At 38.5% G+C, this 12,886-nt stretch overlaps 1 protein-coding gene across 3 annotated transcripts in view; it reads left to right on the top strand.

Moving 5' to 3' along the window:
* ADCY2 (adenylate cyclase 2) overlaps positions 1 to 12,886 on the top strand; it is a 155,569-nt gene that overhangs the window by 58,141 nt on the left and 84,542 nt on the right. For all 3 annotated transcript variants that reach the window (XM_087930653.1, XM_087930655.1, XM_026700998.2), the window contains exon 4: positions 9,606 to 9,755. In XM_087930653.1, coding sequence (XP_087786779.1) covers positions 9,606 to 9,755 — 150 coding nt within the window. The remainder of the gene's footprint in view (positions 1 to 9,605; positions 9,756 to 12,886) is intronic.

Here is a 12,886-nt window from a genome sequence, read left to right as displayed (position 1 = left end):
CATTTTATTGTTTTAGTTGGGTTTTTAATACCATGTGTTGTTTTTCTGTTTTACATTTATAATTTATGATCTTTTATTAATGTCTCCCAGAATCATATTTGACTTGTGCAACCATACAAATCTTACCAATCAGTCAGTAAATGTCTTGGAGAAAAGTATTTTATCTAAGTATTTATCTACAATATCTAGTTTTTAAATATATCAGGGGGCACAGGCACATGTTTCCTCTTTAAAAAAAAACATCTCTCCATGTTAGTATGCCTGTATTATTAGTTCTGTTTATTATTCTGATCAGAATTTAAAGTGTCCTGACCAGGCTTTTGACTTATCCAAGGAGTCAGGAGAATGCAATGAAAATAAACATATATGATTTCCTAAAGGCAATGGGATGGACTCCAGTGAATAAAATGGCAGGTTGTATAGATGTGTGTCAGTGGTGGGATTCAGGTTTTTTTACTACCGGTTCTGTGGGCGTGGCTTGGTGGGCGTGGCAGGAGGAGGATACTGCAAAATCTCCAGTCAGAGGTGGTATTTGCCGGTTCTCCGAACTACACAAAATTTCTGCTACTGGTTCTCCAGAACTGGTCAGAACTTGCTGAATACCACCTCTGGTGTGTGTGTGTGTGTGTGTGTGCGCAGTGCACACATATGTGACTGGCTAGCTGTCATGTTTTACTGTTTTTTACCTCTAATTGAAATGTAGCATCCCAAATGCTAAATTTAGAATTTGTCATGTGAGAGGAAAGGAAGGACAGGCACATAATACACATACATTATTATAAAGAATTGCAATGGGGAACATTAAAATGTGATTCTCCCCCGGCCAATCTGGGCTAATTCAAATCTGCTATGGCATTTTAAGGTTGAACAATTTCATTACTGGCAGGAGGCAGATTAACACACCCCTGTTATTCTTAGATGTACAAATATGTCTGTTTTGGCTACAGAATTTAAAACTTAGAACCTCAAAAAAGGCAGAGGAAATCTTAAGAATATTTGCCCAGAAACAGGTCATGTTATCTCGAATGGATCTTATTCCCAAATAAGTTTAGATAGGTTTCCAGCCTAAAAGCTTCAATTAAATGTCATGCTGCTTTGTATCATGCACCTTATCAGATGACTCACATAGAAATGTATTCAAAGCTAAATTTCAGAATTAGCTAAGTGATTTACCAGATAAAGTGGAGAGGGAGGGAGAGAACTTTGAATTGCAATTCTAACAGATGCTTAGCATTGGTTGTGTAGAAGCATAGCTAATTATAATTTCACTCAACTTCGTTGCTGAATTTTTCCCTAAGGAAACAATCTTCTCTCTTCACCTAATGAAAAGGGAGCACTAATTATTTGCAGGAATATTATAAGATCCAGCAGTTACCAACCTAAGCAGATGGGAGGTTTCTGTATGACAGTGTCTCAGGACAATAAAAGTTATAGGCTACATCTAAAAGACCACCTCCATCAATCTAGCTGCCATCTAGCAGTTCTCCCTATGAGTTCAGAGATCCAGGGGTACTAGATAATTTTTTCAAGCTATGTAGAAATAGTGTAATGGGAGTTGGTGGCATATAGGCTTAACAAGTATAATTGTTAATTAGTTATCTACACTCATTAGAATACTGATTGTGATTTTTCAGTGTTTGTTTTTTGTTGTTATTTCACCCTGTCTAGAATTTTAACTGTTAATGTTGGTTTAAATTTTTCTGAAGCAGTAAGAAGGTAGCATTTAGTTTAAGTATTGGCCAAGTGAGGGGCAACTATTGAGGACACAATAATTTAACTAAAGGCTAGTCAGAAGATGTCGTAAAGAGATAAAACTGTGTGGGCTTAAGGACCAGTAAAATAGTTAAGAAAGAATTGAAAGCTAAATCCCCAAACTGTGTCATCAATCAGCTGACAGCTGCTTTGGAGGGAAATAAAATAAAAAGAAACAGCAAATGAGGATGCTGTAAAACTAAACAAGACAACTCATTTGAAGATTTGAACTAAGAAGAAATAGTGAGACAGTATGGTTTGAGAAATAAAAAAGCTGAAAAATGCTACCAGCATTAGGAGATCAGTGGAGATAAAAAACTACAAATTTATTTATTTATTTATTTGGTTTGATTTGTCAATTGCTTACAAGTTAATAGGTATAAGTATATACATAATTATGAATACATGAAATGAGTACATATAAGAAAAATAAGAGAAACAATAGGACAGGGATTGTAGGTACGTTGGTGCGCTTATGCACGCCCCTACAGACCTCTTAGGAAAGGGGTGAGGTCAATAGTAGACAGTCTAAGGTTAAAGTTTTTGGGATTTGGGCAAGAAACCAGAGAGTCAGGTAGAGTATTCCAGACATTGACCACTCTGTTGCTGAAGTCATATTTCCTACAATCAAGTTTGGTGCGGTTAACCTTGAGTTTGTATCTATTGTGTGCTCTTGTGTTGTTATGATTGAAGCTGAAGTACTCATTGACAGGTAGGACATTGAAATGTATGATTTTATACACCATACTTAGGCACATAATGTGCTTTTTCAACATTGTCTTCTGTAAAATCAATATGTATTAGATCATTGTAGTTGTCTGTGGTTCGGCTAGGAAATACCGGGCATGATCCATTACAAATACTAAGCCAAAGAATGTGTTAAAGATGTTGGCTTTAATGGTGTCGTCGTTGCAGTCTTTACTATTAGGTCCTATCAGGGGTGGGATGGACCTTGAGTCTTTTAGTTTGTTGTTTACAAAACTGTAAAAAGCGGGGGTGGAACTGGTGCATAGAAGGTTTTCCTCTTGTTTAATGTGATAATTGGTGCATTCAGTCTTCATCTGGTGTCATACATTTTTGTATTGGCTTTTGAAATTGGCAATGTGACCAGATTTGTTTTTCCGCCAGAGTGATCTCTTTTTGGATTGAAGTTTCCTTATTGTTATGGGTAATCTGGTTTTGTTTTGTTTTGGGAGTTGTTGTTGGTACATATAGTTTGATGACTCTTTTGACTTCAAGTAAAAATATGTTGTAATGGTCTTCAACAGTATTGCATCCAGTGAATAGAGATTGCCAATCAAGGGATGAGAGATCGTTGTCTATAAGATCATAGTTGCCTTTTTTGAAGTTATAATTGGGGATTATGTCATTGTGATGATTTTTGTGTGGGCGTATGTTGAGACAAAAGTCAATCATATTGTGGTCACTGCTGGAAAAGGTTTCTTTAATTTGTATTCTGTAAATTAAATTCAAACTATTGCAGAAGATGAGATCGAGGCAGTTGTTTAGTCTAGTGTTGTTGGTTGCTAGTTGTTCCAGTCCCAGATTTGTAACAGCATTGTAGAAGGTTGCGTGTATGGGTTCAGTTGTACATTCATTTAGGGTCCAGTCAATATGAGGTAGATTGAAGCCACCAGGAAAGATAAAAGCGTGTGGGCAGGATGCTGCCCATGTTAGTAGTGTATTTAGCTTGTTTACATGTTCGATGTCATAATCAGGTGCTCTGTAACATAGTAAGAATCGAAATGTGATATTTAAGGATAGTTCACAGATAATGGTCTCAGGAAGAGCAAGCTCCTGGGTAACTTGGATGTTTTTTAGATGTAAGGACTTTTTATAGAAGATAGCAACACCACCTCCTCTACGAATTTCACGATCTGATCGGTAAACATGATAGTCTCTTACTGTGGTAATGGAATCGGGGAGAGATGCGTTGAGCCATGTTTCACAGACAAATATGATTGTTGAATTTAGCCATATTTAGTAAGAGGAGAAATTCAGGTATTTTATTTGCAAGGCTTCTTGCATTGAGTAGCTTGCATTTAAGGCCAGCAGTAGTTGGAATTGAGGTAGTTAGGGGCATGCGTGCCTAGTCTTGGGTGATGATGGATTGGTTGTGGTAGGGTTGTGGTTGAAGGTTAAAGCTGAGTTGCGGGCTGTGTGACTTACTTTTGATACAGTCAGCATGGTAGTCAATGTACAGGTCCTTCTCTCCATTGTCTAGACGTTTTTTGAGTTCAGTGTGGTGTACACAGGAGCGGGCACATCACTGTATGGTTAGGTCAGGGTGACAACGGAGGTTCTTATGGTTGGTGTTGGTTTTGGCGAGTGAATTTATAGTGTAAATGAATTTACGTTTGCTTGATTCATTTTTGCAAATGACCCTGCAGAAGCGTGGGGCCACAGAGCCGTCTCTGTTTTTGAGCTCTCGGCCAATGTGGGAAATGTCAAGTATTTCATCAGGGGAGATGGTTGAAGCTTGATAATCACTGATGATGTTTCAGACAGTTGTGATGTCATCATTATCATTGATGTCCTCTAAACCAAATAAGTTGGCATTTGGACGTTTCCGTTCACGCTCAACATCTTCTCTGATGAGGATTGGGATATCATTATTTGCCTGGCTTATGTTTTTTTGTGGATTGGGTTGTGGATTGGGTTGTGGTTGTTGGGTAGAGATGTGGTTTGTAGCTATTAGATGTTCAGGTTTTTGCGTTGTGTCTTTTTTTTCAAGGTTGGATAATCTTTCTTTTAAGGCGTCCAGGGATGCAACTATGGTGTCAAGGGATGTTATTCGTGTTTCTATGGTATCAACTCTTTCAAACAGATCCAGTTTGGGTCTGCATGATTTGCAGAGATATGGAAACTCATTGGATGATTCTAGGTATTCAATCATTTGCTCGGGTAATCCCAAGCAGTCATGATGAGCGTATTTGTTACATAGAGAACATTTGATGGAATTTTCATTATCCTTTAGAGTTTTGTAGCATTTAAGGCATGTGCAGGAGTCTTTCACAATTCCTATGAACTGTTCTAATGCTGAAGAAGTAGAAACCTCTGATATATAGGTCATGAGGCAAGAAAGAGATTTCTAAACCTGCATTTTGTGAGGTAAAAAAAAATCATCTTTGCCATATTCAGGGCAAATGATATAGCTAAATCCAATTTTTATTTTGGACATCAAATTCAGTGGCAAATTTTCTAGATTATCATAGAGATTGGTTATTCTCAAGGGGGGGGGGCGCAATCCTAACCCTAACCATTAATAGATTATGGGAATGTTATGGACCTTATTTTAAAAAACCATTTTTGTGTAATACGAGGGCTATCCACAAAATAGATTACATTTTCATCTGTAGCAAGAAGGGGCAGAGCTAGCGTGGCCATCTTTGGTCTGTGCGTCCGCTGCTCAATCTGCATCTAGTCGTGCTAGTGGGAGATTCGTATCTTTGCCCGTTATTTCACAGCAAACGTTTGAAATGTGTGCCGCAATTGAAAATCCCGCGAGTTGTGAGGTGTGATCAGTGATAAGGTTTTTGTTGGCAAAAAAACATAAACCGACTGAAATTTTAATTGAAAAATTGAAAAACTAAGAAAAGCAATTCAGAACAAGCGTAGAGGAAAGTTAAGCTCAAAAATTTTGTTTTTGCATGACAGTGCCCGACCACACACAGCAAATCGCACTCGAGAAGTCCTGAATGCTTTCAAGTGGGAGATTTTTCCTCATCCGCCCTACAGCCCCGATCTTGCACCAAGCGACTACCACTTGTTTCCGAGGATGAAGACCTGGCTTGGAACAAAATTTTTGAGCTTAACTTTCCTCTATGCTTACTCTGAATTGCTTTTCTTAGTTTTTCAATTTTTCAATTAAAATTTCAATCGGTTTATGGTTTTTTGCCAACAAAAACCTTATCACTGATCACACCTCACAACTTGCGGGATTTTCAATTGCAGCACACATTTCAAACGTTTGCTGTGAAATAACGGGCAACGATATGAACCTCCCACTAGCACGACTAGATGCAGACTGAGTGGCGGACGCACAGACCAAAGATGGCCGTGCTAGCTCCGCCCCTTCTTGCTACAGACGAAAACGTAATCTATTTTGTGGATAGCCCTCATAGTTATGGCCAGGGGTAGGATTCAAGTTTCTTAACAACCGGTTCTGTGGGCATGGCCTAATTTGTGGGTGTGGCTTGGTGGTCATGTGACTGGGTGAGTGTGGCTTGCTGACTGGGCATGATTTGGTCATGTGACTGGGTGGGTGTGGCTAGGTGGTCATGTGACTGGGGTAGGCATGGCTTGGTGGCATGTGACTAGCTAACCAAATATAAGTGGTTCTCGCTTAATGGCCAGTTGCTTAGCAAGTGTTCTAATTTACAACTGACCTCCCTAACGCTATTTGACCTATTTTTGGTGTTTTGACAGCCATATGCATGTGTGCGCACACACACACTTATGATCAGTTACACAACATCCCACACAGTCTTGTGACTGAGGTTTTCTATTTTTTTTGCGAGTTTCCAACAATTCCTTCTGTTTCCAGTTAAAAATGCCTATTGGAGAAAATGGACTTGTTTAACAACCAGTGTTTGCTTAATGACCACAAGGTTAACTTAATGACCATGATGTTTGCCTAACCTGGGGTCTGCAACCTTAAACACTCTAAGAGCCATTTTTCTATTTTCTTTTAAACAGGTATCTCTCTCTCTGTCTTTCTCCCTCTTTCTCATCTCTTTTTCTTTCTCCCTTTTTCTTTCTTTCTCTCTCTCTCTCATCTCTCTGTCTCTTATCTCTCTTTCCCTCCTTCCCTGTCTCTCTCTCTCTCTATGTGTGTGTCTTCTCACTCTGTCTTCTCTCTCTCTCCCCCCTCTCCATCTCTTGTCTCTCTTTCCCTCTCTCTCTCTCTTTCCCTTTCTCTTTCAGTGTGTGTGTGTGTGTGTCTTCTCTCTCCCCCCCCCTTCTCTCTCTCTCTTTTCTCTTGCTTTCCCTCTCTCCCTCTGTCTCTGTCTCTGTCTCTCTCTCTCTGCGGGTGGGGGGAATATAAGTAATTTTTTTCAGTGCTGTTGTAACTTTAAACGGAGGCTAAACAAGTAGTTGTAAGTCAAAGACTATCTGTATCTGCGGCTTTAACCTTCCAATTAGCATCTAACTAAATTTCAGCTGCATCTCTGCAAAAGGGACATAGGATAATTTCCTTATTCCCCAAATGCAGGAAAATAACCCAGGCTCACAAGAAGTTGTATTTCTGATGTTTTTCAAGCTTAGCAACTTGTGGACTTCAATTCCCAGAATTCCCCAGGCAGCATGAGACCTGATCATTTGATTACTCCCAAGTTAGTAACATGAAAGAATTACCAACTTTAGAGATACTGAACATTGTATCTATGTATGAATTGATTTAGTAAGATCCCATACTTACCACGCTCCTGTCTCTGCTTGGACAGAACCATCAAGGCACTTCTGTTGGATTGCCTCTTGTACCAAGGCTCTGATTTAATATTGCCTCCTCCTCTTCCTCACTAAATGCATGGATTGACCTCAAATGGATCATGTTACCTATTTTCTACCAGGGGATTAATCTATAAAATATAAATATAAACTGCCCCTTCATCACAAGGACACAGCTTTAAAGATATTAAAGTCTCCCCCAAGGCATACTTGCTCCAGGCTACTTTACAATGCTTGAAAGCCCAGTTCAGCTTCAACAACGCTTCCTGGAACTTCTTGTAGCATTGAGCTCCTTGGCTTTTATTTTGAAATTCAGCACTCTTGGGCTTCAGTGGTGGATTTTAAAAGGCAAGCAGCTACTCTGTGTTACAAGAAGTGCAGGGAAGCCAATGGATTGGTCAGTTAAATAATACTTTTAAACTACTTTCTCTCCCAGCAATCTGGGCTGAAGCAGAATTAAACAATATCTGCTCCTTTGTTTTCTGAATGGATTTTATAGGAAGGTGGCTTAAATTCACACACACACACACACCAGCCACTTTCCATTACTTCATTTAGGAAGCATGGAGAACATTGACAGCAACAGCAAAACTCAATATCTTCCAAATAGGAGAGGGGGAGGGAGAAGAGAAAGGGATTTTTGCTGCAGGCTTAAAGCCCGGCAGCTCCAGCAATATATCTGCTGCCTCATCAGAGGCAAGTGGCTGGGAGGGGAAGGGGCGGGGCCAACCAGGGGTATGATTTGCCGGTTCTCCAAACTGAGCAGAATCATAACATCCGGTTCTATAGAACTGGAGGGAACCGGTGGAATCCCACTCCTGGTTATGGCATCAGCCTAGAAAATGGGACACTCTGAGTTCTAGTGCTGCCTTAGGCATAAAGCCAGCTGGATGATCTTGAGCTAGTCACTTTTTCTTAGCTCTAGGAAGGAGGCAATGACAAACCATTTCTGAAAAACTTTGCCAAGAAAACTGCAGGGACTTGTCCATGCAGGACCTAATAATTGGACATATTTGAACAGAAAAGAAATAGAGATAATATATCTTGACTTGAAGACGTTCCCTTTGTTATTTGATGACCCAGCTTGTTAAATATGTGCTGCATGACAAGTTTAGGTAGTTGGCTTGAAACTCTAAACAAATATTCATCAACAATTCCCCATCATCTGGGAGTAAGATATCTAGTGGGATATAACATGTTCAGTTACATGACCTTACAATTTTCTTTAATTGGAAACAGAATTGTAAAATATAGGTGACATAAAATTCCTGCTGCTTGTTACCTTTTGCTTATTCTGTATTATACTGTTAATTTCAATATATTGCTAACGCAACATTATTTGTTTAAATTTTAAAAAGTAAAATGTAACATCTGAAAATGTTACTGTAGCAAAGTAAGTTATCTACTTATCAATTTGTTTTTCTTCCATTATCACCTAAGTCCAATATCATATAAAAGGGAATCTAACAAAGACTATTCCAATTTGTTTTTTTTTCAACATTATATCAAGGGCTATGTTCATGATTTGTGACTAGTCTATTCAAGCCTCCATTGCTTTATAGGACTGTGAAAATGGCTGATAATTATCACCATGATTTCATATTCTCCAGACATCATTATTCTTTTACAAGATGGATTTCTGCATTTTATTTGTTTGTTAATTTGATTTGCCTCCCATCTCACCATGGGATTACTCTGGCAGCTTACAACAATAAAGTGGAAAAAAGAGATTAAAATGTAAAAGTAAATAGTAAATGAATAAAATGATAAAAATAATTAATGGAAGTACAATAATGTGGAATTAAAAAGATCAGTGGAGGGGGAGCAGGAAGCGCAAGGGGGAGGTGGGGTCAGCTAGTCAGTCCAGCAAGCATTTCCAGTGATGTACTCTGCAATTGGCCCCCAGGCCAACCGGCTGAGACAGGTCTTTGGGACTTTGCAGAAGGGTAGGAGGGTGAGGGCAAATTTCACCCTGTAGGGCAGGATGTTCCAAAGGGCCAGCGCTACAGCAGAGAATGTTCTTCTCCTGGATCCCTGAATATTCCTTGATATTATCTTCTGGAATGTTGTTCTCCCATTGTTAATAGGAGAAAATGGAAATAATTTCTAGAAGTATCTCAATAATTCTTGGAGTTACAATTTTATAATAAGGATAGATTGCTGTCTAAATAATAAATCATCAGAGTTAGAGGGAGGCTTTGACTTTTGGATGAGGTAAATATTCCCCAGGTAAAAATATGATATTCCTAATATTCATACCTTAAAATGCAAAATACAGTTTTGTAAACCTAATGGAGAGGAAGTAGGGACCAATAAAGCCTATAACAGTGAAACCCAAAGGTAAAACAGACTATGGTAATGATAACTGAGTGAGAGCTTGATCTGTCTTATTGTCCTGGTAGATTCTGGCAAATGTCATCATTTTTATCTGTGGGAATCTGGCTGGAGCCTATCACAAACAGTTGATGGAACTTGCTCTACAGCAGACATATCAGGATACCTGTAATTGCATCAAATCACGCATCAAGCTGGAGTTTGAGAAACGACAGCAGGTAAAGACTTTATTTACTATTTTGTTTCCTATCATTTATATTGTTTTGTTAAATGTACTAAAATTGCTGTTGATCAGGCAAGGGGAAGGAAGAACTCCTCAGAAATCAATGTAAGTTTTGTTTGTTCCAATTTTTACTCAAGAATAGAAAAGATGGAAATTCTATTACTTTTAAGCTTTTGTTCTCTCTTTAGTTTGGTTCACAATGAAGGAAAGTGGAAGATAAAAGGTATATTAGACTCTCGGCATCAAAATTCTTCTTTTGGTATGGTCCATTGCTTTGAAACTTGAAGGAACATTCTTAATGCCGAAAAGGAATACTGTTGAGATTTGTGAAGCATTTTCAAAACTAATGTGTATATATTTTTAATAAATGAGCCAGCTCTTTCAACAATAGGATCTCATGATATAAAGAAATGCTGGGAGAATATAATAAGATTATTTACTTTTTGTTCCACAAAAAAATTGAAGCTTTTATTTGGATAAATCAAAGGCAACGTAGACAACATTGCTGCTGCTACTGCCTCTACTATTATTATTACTCTAATAATAACTATAGTCTATAGGCAATTCAAATTATCCTCCTTTTAAGGCTCTATATAAAGAATCTGAAAGAGTGTTGGCAGCCTGCCAGTTGCTTTTGTGTAGATGTTTTTGGCTATACCTGAATCTGTCTATGTTGGTTTCTTTATTCTGAATTGCCTCATCACCGTGTTTGTTATCATTTTATTAAGCTCTTTTTCCTGTTTTGCTTCTAACAAGGAAAATATCAAATTCCTTCTTTCCTCAGTTTATTACTCATGAAAAAAAGAAGTGTCCTATCCATCAAAGGGACAAAATTTGTCAAAAGAAGTTATATCAAACAAGTGAGGCTTGCAACTTCCATAGAGGGGTCTAAAACACAAAAGCAGCCACTAGATACCCTATTCATTTACTCCTATAATTGCAAGGATTCAACATTTCTCCATATATTTTTCAATCTTGGTGGCTAAAAAGTTCATAGCATTCTTTTACATAGGAAGGTGAGATTTATAGGACTCTGAATTTTGTAACCTATAACAGGGGTCACCAACCTTTTGGACCTCAGAGACCACCAAACTCATAATTTTGGATCCCAGGGACCACTAACTGGTTCAAATAAAATTTGCTAGCAAGCAAACTCACAAAATTAACTCACAACACACCATGCATGTAAATATTGATTTTTTTTATAAAAAAGAGCAACTTTTACCCCAAATCAGGCAAAGCGGGCAGATTGAGTTGCTCATAGAATCATGCAGTGATCTATCTATCTGCCATCAGCTAGCTCAGTCTCTCAAATTTGCTTGCTGTGAGGCTGCGCTGAATTTGCTTCCTTCAGTCCTAAAGGAGGTTGGGCTGTGCTGAGTCAAAGATCTAAAGACTAGCTAGAAAGCAAGAAATCCAACCATTTCCTGCTTCCTGACTAATCTAAATCTCCCAGCACTGCAGAACAAATGATGGTCGGAAAAAGGAAAAATAGCAATTTAGCAGGCAAGTTTACTGGGTAAGGAGTGAGTGGGCGGGGAGGGTTCTCGTGGGCCATGTGGGCAGCGCAGCCTTATGTTTCTGCACAGCCTGGATTAATTGCTTTTTGGGGGTGCTCTGGGGAGGAGATTTCTCTGCGGCCCACCAAATTTTTCTCATGGACCACCAGTGGGCTGCAGCCTACCACTTGGCGACCGCTGTCCTATAACACACTTTTCTTTGTCTGCACTTTTTAATTGCAGCATATTCACAACTATAATGATATAAGGGTGTATGGATATGATACACATTTGCTGAAAATTGTGATGCTTACTTGGAAGAAACATTAAACATAGTGAAACATATATGGATAAGCATGTACCTACAGTATATCATTATTCTTATCTAATCTATTGTACTGTAGTCCTAAAGGTGCTTTTTTCAAAGTAACAGGACTTTCTTTGATAATGTTTCGCTTCTCATCTGAGAAGCAAAACATCAACCAAGAAAAAACAGAAAGCCAAGTTGCCTCTTGAAAAAAGCATCTTTGGGACAATCATGACCAGGATGACTGAGAATCTCCATGGATATTGTACTGTGGGCATTTCCATGGCATCATTTTAACCAGTAAACAGGAATGAATGAATGAATGGATGAATGAATGAATGAACACGAACTGTAAATTAGATAATGCAGAAGCCTGGAATATGAATTGAGTATTCATTATAGTCTTTTTATACTTCAGATCCTTGTTTACAAATAATCTTGCCTTAGAGATCCCTTAGAGATGCTTCAGTGAACCTAAGACTTCCTCAATCTTTTAGAATTCACCAGTAATATCCCATTCAGTGGGTCTCCTTTAGCTTAGCTGAAATTGGGCTTCTGTAGCTGTCTAGATGTTGTTGGACTATAACTTGCATTGCTCCTGATGAGGCTGGCATGTAGGTGCAAGCTTGCAGCCAACCACATTTGATAACCAATACAAAACCTTTGCTAGACCAATACTTGAATACACATCCGCTGTCTGGAATCCGCACTGTATATCAATTGAGTGAGTCCAGAAATATTTTACCAGAAGAGTACCACACTCCTCTGTTCACAACAGAATACCCTACACTATCCGACTTGAGATTCTAGGCTTAGACAAGGTTGAAATACGCTAAGATTGGACTTAAGCATAGTACATAAAATCATATAGTGTATTTCAATGTCTTACCAGGTAATGAATATTTCAGCTTTAATCACAACAACACAAGAGCACACAACAGATATAAACTTAATGTAAACCACTCCAAACTTGATTGCAGGAAGTATGATTTCAGCAACAGAGTGGTCCATGTCTGGAACTCACTACCTGATTCTGTTGTCACCTGCTCAAATTCCCACTCCTTTACCCTCAAACTAACCTTTTGACCTAACCCCATTCCTAAGAGGTCTGTAAGGAGCGTGCATAAGCGCACAATCGTGCCTACCATCCCTGTCCTATTGTCCCCAATTATTAGTTCCTATTTCTTGTATTTAAACTCATGTTTATTCTTATTTCTATCATATTGTAAGCGTTTGACTAAACAAACAAACAAACCATCACTTTTCTATTTTTTGTTCCAAAGATAGAGCAGAATTACATGGTGCATAGAACAGTATCAA

The sequence above is a fragment of the Pseudonaja textilis genome, chromosome 3 (assembly GCF_049901715.1).
Source record: "Pseudonaja textilis isolate UNSWEBS1 chromosome 3, rPseTex1.2, whole genome shotgun sequence".
Classification (NCBI taxonomy): domain Eukaryota; kingdom Metazoa; phylum Chordata; class Lepidosauria; order Squamata; family Elapidae; genus Pseudonaja; species Pseudonaja textilis.
The sequence above is the reverse complement of the archived record's forward strand: the minus strand, read 5'-3'. Positions and strand labels throughout refer to the sequence as shown.